Source organism: Melospiza melodia, chromosome 4 (genome assembly GCF_035770615.1).
Source record: "Melospiza melodia melodia isolate bMelMel2 chromosome 4, bMelMel2.pri, whole genome shotgun sequence".
NCBI classification, from domain to species: Eukaryota; Metazoa; Chordata; class Aves; order Passeriformes; family Passerellidae; genus Melospiza; species Melospiza melodia.
In genome coordinates this window covers 73,986,062-74,000,507 of record NC_086197.1, presented here as the reverse complement: position 1 = coordinate 74,000,507, position 14,446 = coordinate 73,986,062, and the positions used below count along the sequence as shown (strand labels likewise).

Genomic DNA, 14,446 nt, shown 5'->3' with positions numbered 1-14,446 from the left:
TGGGGATGGAATTTTCTAAATCTATTAATTGTGTCCTCAAGGAATTGATGATGCTAAAAATTCTAAATTTTTTTTTTAATGCCACAAAATGTGTTAAAAAAAAACAAAAAAGAAACCTACAGAAGCATGCAAAGACTTGTTCCCTTTCAGCACATGGCAATTTTAAAGCATATCAGTATATTCCAGCAGCATTTGTTTTGTTGTCCTAATGTCATTGTTGGTTTTACATTCAATACTTTAGATACATTAGTGTGTCTGGTTTCTATGGACATCCAGATGTTTGGACCTGATGCTCTTACTGCTGTAAAGCTCATTGAACATCAGTGTGTTAGCCAGCAAGGAATACTTGATGTCAGACCACAGGTAATGGATCATGGTTCTTCACAGGCTCATGCAACAGGTGTCCCAGGTGAGTATCACTGCAAGGCAACACAGTGTTGTATAAAATTCATGATCTGTGATTTTTATCTTCTTTAGATTTCTGATTAGTTTGCATAAATAAGTATAACATTGGGCATAACCCTTATCTCTTTTTCAAACACTCACGAAGAAAATACACTATGTTAGCCAAAGCTATGTTAGCCAAAACTGTTGTGAAACAACCTTTGAAAGAATTTTAATGTTTTTCAGTTGCTAATCTGAAAATTCTCTGAAAGTGACACACATTGCTTATTTTAGCTTGTTCACTGGAAAGAAAAAGTATCTATTCTAGATTGTTCCCACAATTTTCAGAGAATTAGAGGTCCATTTTATGTTACATTTTACACTGGGTATTATTGGGCAGTAACATAAATTATTTGGTAGAATTGAGAGATGAGATGAGATGAGATAGACACACTCTTGAAGGTTCTAAACAGTTTCTTGTTATGGAAACCAAATTGTAACTATTCTTAGTAAGTTACTGAGAAACAGCCATTGGAGCAGACTGGTTGGCATGTCTAAGCATGCTGTTTTTGGAATGGGTGTAGAGACCACAGCAAAAAATGGCTGGGAGAGAATGTAACTGAGGGGGTGAACAAGAGTGAATAGGATGAACTGTTGTGGCATTGCTACAAGATCCTTTGCATTATATTTGCATCCACTTAAGAGCTGGAAAAATAATTGCTGTGTATTTGTGCCTGTTTTGGTGGAGTAGTGTGCCACTTTAAAGTCATGCTCAGTGCTGTAAAGTGCTGAGATCACAATCATGGATCTGGAAGCAGCCGTTCACTAGGTGCACTCCTGGTGATTGCACTTTAGCAATGACTCTGGCCCTGGCAAGCCCTGCTTCACTTTGGTAAACTGTAGTGCAGCTCTGTAGTCTGCAGTGGGCACCTTTGTTGCTTCCTTAGCTGGAGACATCCTTACTGGCATGTACCAGTGGATGTCATGAAGTGCTTCCTTCAGGACGACAAAAAACATTTCAGCAAGTTTTGTTTGTTTTTTTTTTCTTCTCCATGTTCTCTACAGCCTCCAGGACAGCACCACATGTTGCTCCACCTCCAGGAATAGTAGAGATAGACAGCGAGAAATTTGCATGTCAATGGTAAGTGTATAGTTCTTTTCAAATACATTAATGAAGAAGAAAAACAAAGAAAAATACTGAATTCGTGGGTCACAGAATTTTCCAGTTTGCTTGTCTTTACTGTTACACTGATTTTTCTGTGTAAACCAAATCCACTCTGTCATTGCTATGAAGAAGTCTGAAAGCAAAAGCTCCACCAGACTATTCAGTCTTTGCCTGTTGATTCATGAAGTTAGTTGTTTTGTCTCTTAGGACAGAATTTGATTTGATTTTTAACTCTGATCTTGATTTAATTTATTTTTTAAATTGTCGAGCAGTGTTACACATTTATCTGGTAATGTGTTGCTTTATTACTGAATCAGTACAAAAGTAATTATCAAATTATGAAGCTAAGGCCCTGCAAAACTCTTGCATGATCATTCTGAACCTCAAGTTAAAGAAGATCAAAGTCTTTTCCATTCATATTCTCTTGCTTTCAACTAATATTATTGTCAGATATTTAGAGAGAAACTGTCTCTCCCGTGGTTCTCATGTAGACTGCAGGTGATCTTTCTGAGCTCTTTGTCTTACATAAATCAACTCACGTTCCAAGTATTTGCATTAATTAGTTCCTGATGGGCCTTTCACCTCTGCTGCTTCACAGCTCTTAGGTTCATCTTGTCACTGAGGAGACAAGCACCTTCCAGTTAAAGTGGATGGAATTTACAAAGCCTAGTGTTTTGGGTTACCATGAGGTTATACTTCCAACAGAGCTTTGGCTGTATGGGGGGAAATACTGCAACTTTTTGTGGTCAGCTGATGTTACCATGCTTGTCTTTGCACACTGTGAAGTATTATCACCATAATAATTAACTGCTGAAAGATTGAGAAATTTCATATTTAGGCATTTCAGCAGGGATGCCTTGGAACTGGACTTTGTCTACAGATCCTATTAGCAAACTTAGATAAATGTACATTTTCATGGTATGCTTTAGTCATTACTTCCTACTTAGAGAAATGGGTAAACGAGTAAATCAGAGCAGTAGAATTCAGTTCTATCTCTTGAAAGCAGCAAAAAGACAAGGTATTTAAACTGGCCTTCCTGGATGTATTACTAGCCAGTTTAGATTCAGTAGGAGGTGTAAGTGCAGTGACAGTAAAGTAGTGATCACAGATCACATTTCTCAATTTTAACGCCTGAACATCTCCTATTTGCTGGTACCAGTGTTAGTGTGTCAACCTAAAATGACATATCCAGCTGGATAGTCACTTGTTCAATATGCCAAATTTAATTAATACATAAACTTTCTGTTAATATAATCTCTGTTTTTGTAGTAATAAAATTCTAACAACTGCAGGAGAAATGGTACTTACTCTTTATGAGAGAACACAATTTAAAGAATGTCATCATAGGCTTTTCATCCAGTTACATTTGGCTCTACAAAGAAGAACACAGTGTAGTTTTACAGAGTGATAGTGCCCTGTAATAAATGTTGACAGCTAAAATATTTCTTTTATTTTCATGCCAGTATTTGAGCACTGAGTGTGAGTTCTTACTTGACTCTGTTTGCTGCTGGGGATTAACAATTCCTTTGTCTCTCAGTTGGAGTAGTGGATCTAAGAGAAATAAAATTAAACTGATAGATGTTTCCTTTTCTCACAGCTTCCTATGAGGTTAGAGGTTAGATGGTCTTTGGACTTGTGTAGAGCCTGTAGGAGATATAAATACTTTTCACTGCTAAGTGAATATTAGATGTTCAGCAAACATTGACTTAAAAATGTGTGATGAAGAATTAGTTAGCTTTCAGCCCATCTTTTGTGAAAGTAGAATCATTAAGGAATCAGAATAGAGCTGTATGGAGGAGATACCAAGAAACCATGCATTCTCATTTGTTTTTGCAGAATATAAAACAAAGAAGGCATAGGTAGAGACAGTTTTGCATAAATAATAATATGTATGTAAGTATGTAAATAAGATATTGCATGTAAAACTGACTGTAGGTGTTAGGGGTCCAGTGTGTTAATTCATGAGCAGTGAGAAAATGTGGAAGAGGCATCTGACAAAATAATAAACTAAAATGCTGTTTTCCATGTTTTTGGCAGATCTCAGAAGTGTCTGTGATACAAACTGAAGTGTTTTAACAACCCCTTTAAAAATACTCTCTCCATATTTTGCTTCATAGTTTATTTTTTCATCCTCAGGTTGAATGCCCATTTTGAAGTGAACCTTGATTGCTCAGTCTCTCGAGCAGAAATGTACTCTGAATACCTCTCTACTTGTAGTAAATTAGCTCGAGGTGGAATCCTAACATCAACTGGATTTTATAAATGCCTGCGGTAAGACAAGAATTTATGCAGCAATAAAGAAACAATTGTATGTTCTCAAAACTAACCGGTAGTTTAAATTTCTTAGAGAAAATATCTACTGGGTTGAAAGACATCCACTTTTGGAATTTACATTGAAACAAATGTTTAGAGTTTGTTTATTTCATTATATTTCAAGATGTTTGAATGGGTTCCTTTTCTGCTTCTAGTCCTTCCAATTCTTTCTGAAGTAGTTTTTTGAGATTTTGTAATTTTCACTTAGGTTCTATGGCATCTCAGCCATCTGGGGGACCTGCTAGTCTCAATGATAAGCACTCACATGATATTGGAAAATCTTGCTTTGTTGTAAAGATGCAGGCATTCCTTCTATTACTCTGCACACAAGAGCAGTTAGGTAAAACACATGGTGAGAGTTGAGTTACTGTGTTTATTAACATGGATTTATGTTGTGTTTGGCAGAACCGTCTTTCCAAATCATACAGTCAAGAGAGTAGAAGATCCAAGTAACAATGGTCAAGCACATATACATGTGGTAGGAGTGAAGAGGAGAGCTATACCACTTCCCATTCAGATGTACTATCAGCAGCCACCAACTTCGTCTACCCCAGTTGTCCGGGTTGATTCAATTCCTGATGTGTCTGCGTCTCCTTTGCCAGCAGGTTTTTAACTTCATTATGTATAAAGTATTTTGCATTGATCCTGAAACCATAAGAAAAGCCTGAAGGTTTTGAGCATAGCCTGTAAGTGTTAGAAGTTGAGGCTGCATGTTTAGAGTTTATTCAGTAATGTTTGGAATGGTATTGCAGTATTTCCTTGCATGCCATTCTAGTCTTTGACATGTAACGCATAAGCTTTCCAGTCAGCAGACAGGCCACTGTTGCTGCATCATTAATTCAGACTCTGTAGAGCTGAGAAAAGAAACTGCTTCAGGCAGAATAACAATTTCAGATCTTGGGTTTTTAAAAATTTGTTAATGTGTTAAAAGTTATCTCTTCTTCCAAACTTTTTCTGTGTTTATTTCAACAGGAATCGCGCATGGGTTACCAGGTGTAGGAAATCACTATCAGAGGACCCCTATTAACCAGTCTTCAACTTTGACAGCAACACAGATGTCTTTTCCAATTCAAGGTGTTCACACTGTGGCACAGACTGTTTCTAGAATTCCACAAAATCCTTCTATTCATACACAACAGAATGCTCCAATGACTGTTATACAGAATAAAGGTCCAATATCCTGTGAAGTAGTGAAGGCTGCAGTAATACAGAGCTCTGTTCCTCAGTCTGCAGTTCCTGTTCCTATTGCAGTAGGAGGAGCTTCTAATCAAAATCACAGCACCGCAGGCCAGCAGCCGTCTGTTACAGTTGTGAGTTCTCAGATGCTTCACCACCAACCTGTAATTCAACAACAGTCCCCACTGCATGCAGTGGTACCAGGACAGATACCTTCAGGCACTCCTGTTACGGTAATTCAGCAAGCTGTACCTCAGGGTCATATATTTGGCAGAGTGCAAAACCTACCAGCATGCAGTTCAGCAGTTTCACAGGGTCAACAGCTAATCAGCACATCATCACAACCTGGGCAGACATCATCTCAGCAGTCCTCTGCGGGTAACCAGCAACAAGATACGGTCATCATAGCACCACAGCAGTATGTCACAACCTCTGCATCTAACATGGTTTCTGCCACCTCAGTTCAGAATTTCCAAGTAGCAGCTGGGCAGGTGGTTACAATTGCAGGTGTTCAAAACCCACCGACATCTAGAGTAGGGTTTCAGAATATTGCGCCAAAGCCTCTGCCGTCTCAGCAAGGTCCACCTGCTGTGGGGCAGCAGCCACAGCAGCAGCCTCCAGCACCATCCCAGCAAAGTGTAGTGATAGTAAGCCAGCCAGCTCAGCAAGGTCAGACATACGCACCAGCCATTCATCAAATTGTGCTTGCTAACCCAGCTTCTATTCCTGCTGGCCAAACTGTCCAGTTGGCTGGACAGCCGAGCATTACTCCATCATCTTCACCGTCCCCTGGTCCAGTTACAAATAATCAAGTCCCTACAGTTATGTCATCTTCATCTACCACTCCTCAGTCACAAGGACCCCCTCCTACTGTTAGCCAGATGCTTTCTGTAAAGAGGCAGCAGCAGCAGCAACATTCACCAGCATCATCGCAGCAGCAGGTACAGGTACAACAATCGATGCAAATGCAAGTTCAGTCACAGCAAGCTAATACGGGAGTTGGCCAGCCCAGCTCTGGTGAGTCTAGCCTGATAAAACAACTGCTTCTTCCAAAAAGAGGCCCCTCAACTCCCGGGGGGAAGCTTATACTCCCAGCTCCACAGATTCCTCCACCTAACAATGCAAGAGCTCCTAGCCCTCAGGTGGTTTATCAGATGGCCAATAACCAGACACCAGGTTTTGGAGTTCAAGGACAGTCTCCAGCTCAGCAGCTGCTAGTTGGACAGCAAAATGTTCAGCTGGTCCCGGGTGCAATCCCGCCCCAAGGGGCAGTGCAAACAGTACCCATTTCTAATTTACAGATATTGCCAGGCCAGTTGATCTCAAACAGCCCAGCAACTATTTTCCAAGGGACTACTGGCAACCAGGTTACGATAACAGTTGTGCCAAATACGAGTTTTGCTACTGCAACTGTGAGTCAGGGAAATGCAACTCAGATAATTGCTCCAGCAGGAATTTCAGTGAGTGGAGCACAGACAGGAGTTGGGCTACAGGTGCAAACCCTTCCAGCTACTCAAGCACCTTCAGCTGGACAATCACCGTGTACTGCTGCTCCCCCATTCAAAGGTGATAAAATAATTTGCCAAAAGGAGGAAGAAGCAAAGGAAGCAACAGGTTTACACATTCATGAACGTAAAATTGAAGTTATGGAGAATCCTTCCTGCCGAAGAGGAGCTGCAAACACCAGCAATGGGGATGCAAAAGAAAATGAAATGCAGGTGGGAAGTCTTTTAAATGGGAGAAAGTATAGTGACTCCAGTCTACCTCCTTCTAACTCAGGGAAAACACAGAATGAGGCCAATCAGTGCTCACAAGTCAGTAATGGGCCATCATTAGAAATGGGTGAGAACGGAGCTCCTGGAAAGCAGAACTTTGAACAAATGGACACACAGGAAATTAAAAGTGATTTGAAGAAGCCCCTAGTTAATGGAATCTGTGATTTTGATAAAGGAGATTGTTCTCATTTGAGCAAAAACATTCCAAATCACAAAACTTCCAATCATGTAGGAAATGGTGAGATATCTTCAGTGGAACAACAAGGGAATTTGGATGCCACGCAGCAAGATACTGCCAAAGGTGATCAAGGGGAAAGAATTTCTAATGGGCCTGTATTAACTTTGAGTAGTTCACCTGTTGTAAGCGGTACACAGGAGGCTGCAAAACTGTTAACCCAGCAACTTAGTGGTACCAACACTGATTTACCTAATGGACCTCTAGCTTCAAGTTTGAATTCAGATGTGCCTCAGCAACGCCCAAGTGTAGTTGTCTCACCACAATCTACAGCCTCTGTTATACAGGGGCATCAAATCATAGCAGTTCCACACTCAGGACCTAGAGTGTCCCAGTCTACCCTGTCCTCCGAAGTTCGGTCTACTAATGGCACAGCAGAATGCAAAACTGCAAAGAGGCCAGCAGAGGATAATGACAGGGAAACTGTTCCAGGAATTCCAAATAAAGTAGGAGTTAGAATTGTTACAATCAGTGACCCCAACAATGCTGGTTGCAGTGCAACTATGGTTGCTGTGCCAGCTGGAGCGGATCCAAGCACTGTAGCGAAAGTAGCAATAGAAAGTGCTGTTCAACAAAAGCAGCAGCATCCAACCACGTATATACAAAGCATGGTCACACAGGTATGTTGCAGTGTTCTTTTCATGTTTATTCTGACTGTGATTCTGACTAATAGTGTGAAATAACATGACTGAAAATGTGAGCTCGGTCGATATCTCCTGCATAGTATTTTAGATATTCAGAAAAGGATACTTACTGTTCTTCCACAGACCAAAGTTTTAACAGTTTACATTCTTTTTCAGTGTCAGTGACAACAGTGGAATTCAAAATTTGTAGCTTGATAATATGCAGTGAGGAAAGAACTTCTGCTCACTATTTTCTTCTTTAAAGAATTAACTGTTCTAAAAACAACAATGATGTGTTGCATGGTGTTGTAAAAATGTCAGTGTTGTTCTGCATTTTGTTCTCGGTCACTTCAGAGGGGTGAATGTGTTTTTTGGGAGAAAAACACACCTGCGTGTGGATGACTGAATCCTGCATTTGAAGTTGGTTCTCAAGGTCTTGCTTTGTGGATTTACTACAGTTAGGAGAAAGTACTATTTTGTAAATTTGTTGAGATATTTGCATTTATTTATTACAAAATATTCACAATGTTTGTCAATAAAACAAGCATTGTTTTGAGGGTTTTTTTTCTCTGTTTGCCAAGCTTTGGTCAGAGTTTGTTGGGCTTTTTTGTCCCTTGATTGAATTTGTTAAAGCTTTTGAAAGTGGTTACTCCCTAACACTTTACTAGAAATGAGGCATAGATATCAGGAGTATTAATAAGTAAAATAATGATGTCAGAGATGAGTCTGTTCCCGAGAATTTATTTTAGTTTTATACATAGACAGAAAACTGCTCCCCGAAAAACCCATTCCTAACCTGAGTATGAGTAAAGGGAATAGAATGGTAGGTCTGGCAGTTAAGAGTTCTGACAGACCAGAGGGAGGAAGTTCTGAGTGTATGTTAGTACATTTTCACCTTGGATTAACAGGTCTTTTATTTCTTACTTTTTTTTTTTCTTTTTTTTGGTTGGGGGTTTGGTTGCCTTTGACACATTAGAAGGCTTAGACACGATGGGCTTATACAGACCTAGAACTCAAAATGTGACAAGTGCTGGCTAGTACTACTTCATTTTCTGTGGAAAGTTAATTTGCTTTTGAAAACTCTTTTGACTTTTCTAGTTGTCAAAAATCACAGTTAACAGTTAACAAGTTTTTTTCCTTTTTTACTTTCTCTTCTTCTTGCTTCTAACTGTGACAATGCACAAAGTTAATTCTTAAAATGTATTTGAATGTCTTTAAACTCACTCCTAAATTTTTGCTTGGGTTTTGTTGGGAGATCTGTATTTTTCTAATATGTTATTTATCTTTGTTCTTAATAGAAATAATTTGATCAAAATTGATAGTGTCTGTTAGCAGCATAGGGACAACATGCTAGATTTTCTGTAGTGCAGATATATTAGCTATACCTTGCTTTTTACACTGAATGTCTTTATTACACAGTTTGAATTTCACTTATAGCTTTGCGAAGGATTTGGCTGAAGTATAAAATGGTGTGGCTGTCTTGAATGGAATAGGTTCATTTATTCCCTCAATATGTACCTGAAAAGAATTTGCAGTTGTATTTCAAGCAGCTACTATGTGAGCAGATTTTAAGAAGGGAGTAATACATTTAACTATTTCATTTGATTTTGATAATGTATATCATGATACTAGAGGGGGAGGATAGAAAAAAAAAAATCTGTGCTGATAGTTTCCTCTTTACACTGTCCCCAGTATCACTATAATGAATAGTTACCACGTTTTTCATTACTTCTACAATAAGAAATGCTGCCTCTTGGGTTTGCCATTTGGTAGGAATGTCTCCCTACCTGAAAGCTTGCTCATTCTGCTGTCTGTAGGATGCTCTTCCTTTTTTCAAAATTACAGAAATATGGGAGAAATGAGTTAATTAGTTTTGAACTTGGCGAGAAATTTATTCATTAACTATTTGCCTTAGCCATATGTTTGTATATTTACAAATCATGTCTGTCATAATATTGCAAGTATGGACTTAAGTTGAACCCATTTTAGAGTACTCTGTTCAGATACAGTGAACATCATAGTTTGGCTTAGGATTTGTAGAGATCTTTGCCACTTCTTTAAAATTAACATGTTGGATTATAAACTATCAAAATCACCCTGGCCAGCTCTTTTTCTTTCTCTAAAGTTGCTGAGCAGCTGCAATAGCCATTGCTTTTCTGGAAGAGAAGATGCTAAGTATTTCCAATATTAAGTCTGCTTTTAGGGGTATTTCTAAATTTTCAGAAATGCAGCCAAAATCTCATGAAGTTGGTGTGAATTTTAGTGATGACTTCATTTTGGATTAGGCCTTGTGTTATCTTCTATTTTCTCCCTCACATTTTGAGTCTTCCTCATCTGACAAGTAGCTTCCTTACCCCTGACTTTTTTGAAAGGCAGTAGCTGAGGAACATTTTTTTCACTTGAGCATCTGCATTGTTTTATCCTCTCTGAAGTACTTTAGTATATATTGGCTGTCTTGCAGAAGGAAAAGGGAGAGCATTTTTTACTGCAAACATTATGAAATTTATTAGAAATATAATCCAGTGGAGAAAAACAGTAAGGGACAGAGAATGAAGGGATATTAGCTATGGCAAAATTACATAGCTGCTGAAGCTTTTAGTGTGTGATTTCCTGTTTGCTTGTTAGTTAAGAGCTTGTATTTCAGAGAAGTGTGAAAGAGAGAGAAGAAAAAAAATGTAATAAAAGTAAAACCAGACAGGAAGACTTAAAAATGAGGTTCAGGGGGCAGAAAAGGAAGAAGGGTATTGGTTATGCAACTACAGTAGGATTAGCTTTCATGAACTACAGAGAGGAGAAAGGGAAGGTGCTTGAAAATAAGGAGGGATGACCAAGTAAGGCAGGAGGGGAACAGCAGTCTAAAAACTAAGGAAAGCAAGAAAGCATTAAATAATCCTTAAGGGAATGTAGAAGATAAGAGAAATTTGTTTCCTTATATGAAAGGTAGTTTGAAATGGGATGATACAGTGTACTTGGGGAAAAATGTTAATTTAATTGCCCTATTAAAATTGTATACTGGCTGTTTATGAGATAGCCCATGTAAGTGCCATTAAAAGCCAATTAGACAAAGGTTTCTTTGTGTGTGTGTGTGTATATATATATATATACACACATATATATACAGAGGTTTCTTTTGTATATAATCTGTATATATTTACAGGTTTCTTGTGTATATAATCTGAGATTATTCCCTACTAATTGTATACCTTTTGTCATATCAAGCTTGTTGAATAATAACTGTATGTATACTGAATATATAAGAATTTCTTTCCATATTTTGCATTATGATAAAAAGTGGGATCTGTTAGGTCAGAATTGGTACGCATGATACACAGGGTGTTGCAATTTTGCTCTTACATCTCCATCTATATTTTGTAAGCCCATGACATGTACTCTTGAGAGGAGACAAAACCGGTACTGTACTTTTTTGGCTTCCTTTTATTTTGGTTGTTCTCTGTTCATGGTCTATTGCTTTCCTGAGGCATTGTGCTAGGCTGGTGGTTGAAAAAGAAATGAGCAATTACCTATCTGTATGCTTTTCTTTGCCACATTTTTTTATTCCTCTTCAGACGCCTCCAAAACATCTGTTGAACATAACCATGTTGGTCTGTCCCAATTGGTGGTGTTTTAAAGGAATGCTCTGATATCACGCCAAGTCCTTAGAATTGAGCATATCTGATTTAAATTGCCTCATCTGGCTTTTAAAGTAATGATTTTCTTGCTCATCACTGTCATTCCTTCACAAACAATGCATGCCCATTTCTCTTAAGGCTGCCCACTTGAAACATGCTTGTGTTGAAATTTAGGTGGCAAAGTTTGTGTGGCCTTGGCTGTTGGCTCCTGCTCTGTGTTGATTGGAAAGCTGAGAATTACCATGCACCAGAAAGCAGGTGTGTAGCTCCAGGAGGTGTAATTCATTCCTAGCCACAGAGCAAATGAGTTCCTCAGCTGGAACTAGTGAAATACAGAATCTGTGTGCTTTTACTGCCCTTCACTTGTGAAGCACACTGTTGCAAGGAGGCATAAAGTTCTCAGTAATCTAACAAGTAAAGAACATTTATTTTGGTGCCTACTTATCCACTTGACCCCTTTCTCACACTCAAATCCTGTTCCATTTGTTTTCAGCTTATGTGTTTTTATAGATGTGTTCATTAGCGTGAATAAGCTAAACAAAATTTTGTCATATCAAGCTGTAAATCCTGTTATACTTTAAAAGTATTTTTACTAATAATTGTTTCTTTTAAAATTGCATTTATTTATAGTGGCTGTGCACATATTAGTGGTGGGGAAAAAATGCAGCTTAATGCTTTTAAACTGCATATGGCTCTACATGTCAACAGAATCCCTAACACACTGGGATGCAGAGTGTTCTCTTGATGGTGGCATAGAAGGCCTTTTAAATAGAATGTGCAGGTATCATGATAAAGTAGTTATCTGTTCATGCATAAAGGGAATAGCATCACTGCTTCTGTCAAATATAAGTGGAGGCCACATTTGGCCTTAACTCATAGGGTTTGTTACTCCTACCACACAAGGAGCTTCTGTGCCCAAATGTAGGGTAAACAGTCCATTCTAGTTAGCAGAAAGTTCTTAGTTGTAGTCTTGGTTATCATGACCAGGCTGAATTTCCTCCCCCTCTCCAATACCTCAGTCTAAAGTCAGCCCAGTCTTGATATAAAATCTCTACCTCCTTATTAATAGTAGGCTCTAGTATCTGCTCTGTAAGTAGACTGTACAGGCATTAAGAGTTTGTATACTTTAGGGTTGAGTATAAACCCTACTAAGACAGATGCTGCTGCTCTAGAGGGACCTTTCAGCCCCAAGATTGTGTGAGAAAAGGGCTAAGTGGTGGCAGTTGCAAATTGTATCATGGAGAGGTCTAATTTGATTGTAAAAGGGTGTTGTGGAGCACTTCCAAGTGTAGCGGAGTACTGGGCATTTGTTTTCTTGGGAAATCTGGATTCGTTAAATGTTTTCACTAGAGGAGGAAATTTTCTGGAATCTTTATGCCCCAGGGAAAGCCTTTACGATATTACTTTTCTTAGACTTAATTAGGGAAAAGTTAACGTCTGTCTTCGTTTAAAGAAATAAGTGCATTAACATAATCATTGCATATGAGCACTGTAAAGTAGGTAGCACCTAGCAAGTATTTCTAGGTATGTTTCTGTGAGGAAAAGGAGTTTAATTTCTGAAAAACAAAGGCTATATCTAATTTTAGTGATAGCCCATGTGTCATGCATTACTAAACTAATACATGACAAAAGAGGGAAAAGGAAACCAAAAATTAGCATTGATCTCTGTGAATCTTTCTGATCTTTTTAATGAAGAGAGGAAAGCTTTGTGATATTTAACTGTAAAAGTTTCATTTCTAAAATAAAATAAAAAATGCTAGGAGCAAATGTAACTTTCCTTTACATGTTGATTTAAAAATATAATCAAAAATCAGTCATTGCTGATAGGCAAGCAATGGATTTGTCTTAAAAAATACATGGAAGTTGTGTCCACCAAGTTTGAGTGAAACTACTCCACAGTAGAGCAGTAAGAAGAGAATTTTAAACAACAACAGCTATTTTACATGTTTGTTTTCAATTTATTAGCTTTTTTCCTCAGAGGAAAAAAAAGTGGAAAAAAATGGGAGGGGGCACTGAATGACAACTTTTTGTCCTGGAAATTTGTTTCTCTTTCTAAGCCCTTTCATTTCCAGAATGCAACATTTTGTGTTGTATATCTCAGATCAACTTATTTAAAATAAACAATTTTTTTCAATGAGATTATATTAAAACCTTTGAATACCACTAGGAGAGCTTGCCAGAGAAACCCTTGAGAAAATTCATAATTCCAGATTAATTGCAGGGTTGGCTTTGAATGGAGTAAATAATACATGAACCACACATTGAATGATGAGAATTAAACGAAATACTGAGTTCATTCAGTAAGCTCATTTTCTCTTCAGCACATTAAATGAGACAAAAGTTCTAGAGGGATAAAACGTCACATAAAAGACCATCAGAATGTGTTGATACTGGGATGCCAAGTGAAGGTTACAAAACAAGCTGTACTGCTGACACTCCTTTTTTTTGCTTGCAGCTTCATTTTAAAAATGCCTTTTTAAGGGGACGTAGATATTAAAGGACTCCACTTATGTTTACCTTTTGTTAAAAGATATCTTGTGAAGGATTCATTACCCATTCTGTGAAATAGCTTAAAGGTCCTTAGGTGAAAATCATTGCTGAGTTCAAAATAGTTTGTAGTTATGACTAATGGACTGAAGTCCTTTCTTACAACTTTTCATATATGTGGATGGATCACAGGCATCATAAGTAGTTGTGCTGTACTCAGGTATTTTGCAGAGCTTTTCCTTATTTTTGTCATGTTTTATTGTTTGGATATGGGATGTGTTTGCTTTTGATCAGGCTTTTTTGCTGTCCCTAGGGTCATGTTAGTATAATAGTATACTATATATGTAGTATAATATGTGATAGTTATTAACTCACTACCTTGTGTGACTGCTGTCCACAATGCCAAGAGATCAGCAGGAAGAAAATGTAAGTTGATATAAAAATGAAATGTTAGAAATTGGTTTCTTTGTAGTGAAAGTCTAAAGCTACTCAGTAACAGAGCTGTAAAGATCTAAACGTGTGCACCATTTGAAAGTGTTTGCTTATTGTATTCTAACACAGACTTGGAAGTAATATTATTTGATCTCTTTAGAGTGTGAATTTGTTTTCAAACAGTGGGGAAGAAAAGGATGTTAGGTCTTCATCTCTAAATAATATTC

The 14,446-nt window shown here is 38.0% G+C and overlaps 1 protein-coding gene across 1 annotated transcript in view; it reads left to right on the top strand.

Annotated features, from left to right (window-relative positions):
* The window catches only part of ARID2 (AT-rich interaction domain 2), a 93,239-nt gene that overhangs the window by 64,369 nt on the left and 14,424 nt on the right, over positions 1-14,446 (top strand). Inside the window, exons 11-15 of the mRNA XM_063155175.1 lie at positions 242-409; positions 1,450-1,525; positions 3,686-3,820; positions 4,268-4,467; positions 4,835-7,668. Of these exons, the coding sequence (XP_063011245.1) occupies positions 242-409; positions 1,450-1,525; positions 3,686-3,820; positions 4,268-4,467; positions 4,835-7,668 (3,413 nt within the window). The remainder of the gene's footprint in view (positions 1-241; positions 410-1,449; positions 1,526-3,685; positions 3,821-4,267; positions 4,468-4,834; positions 7,669-14,446) is intronic.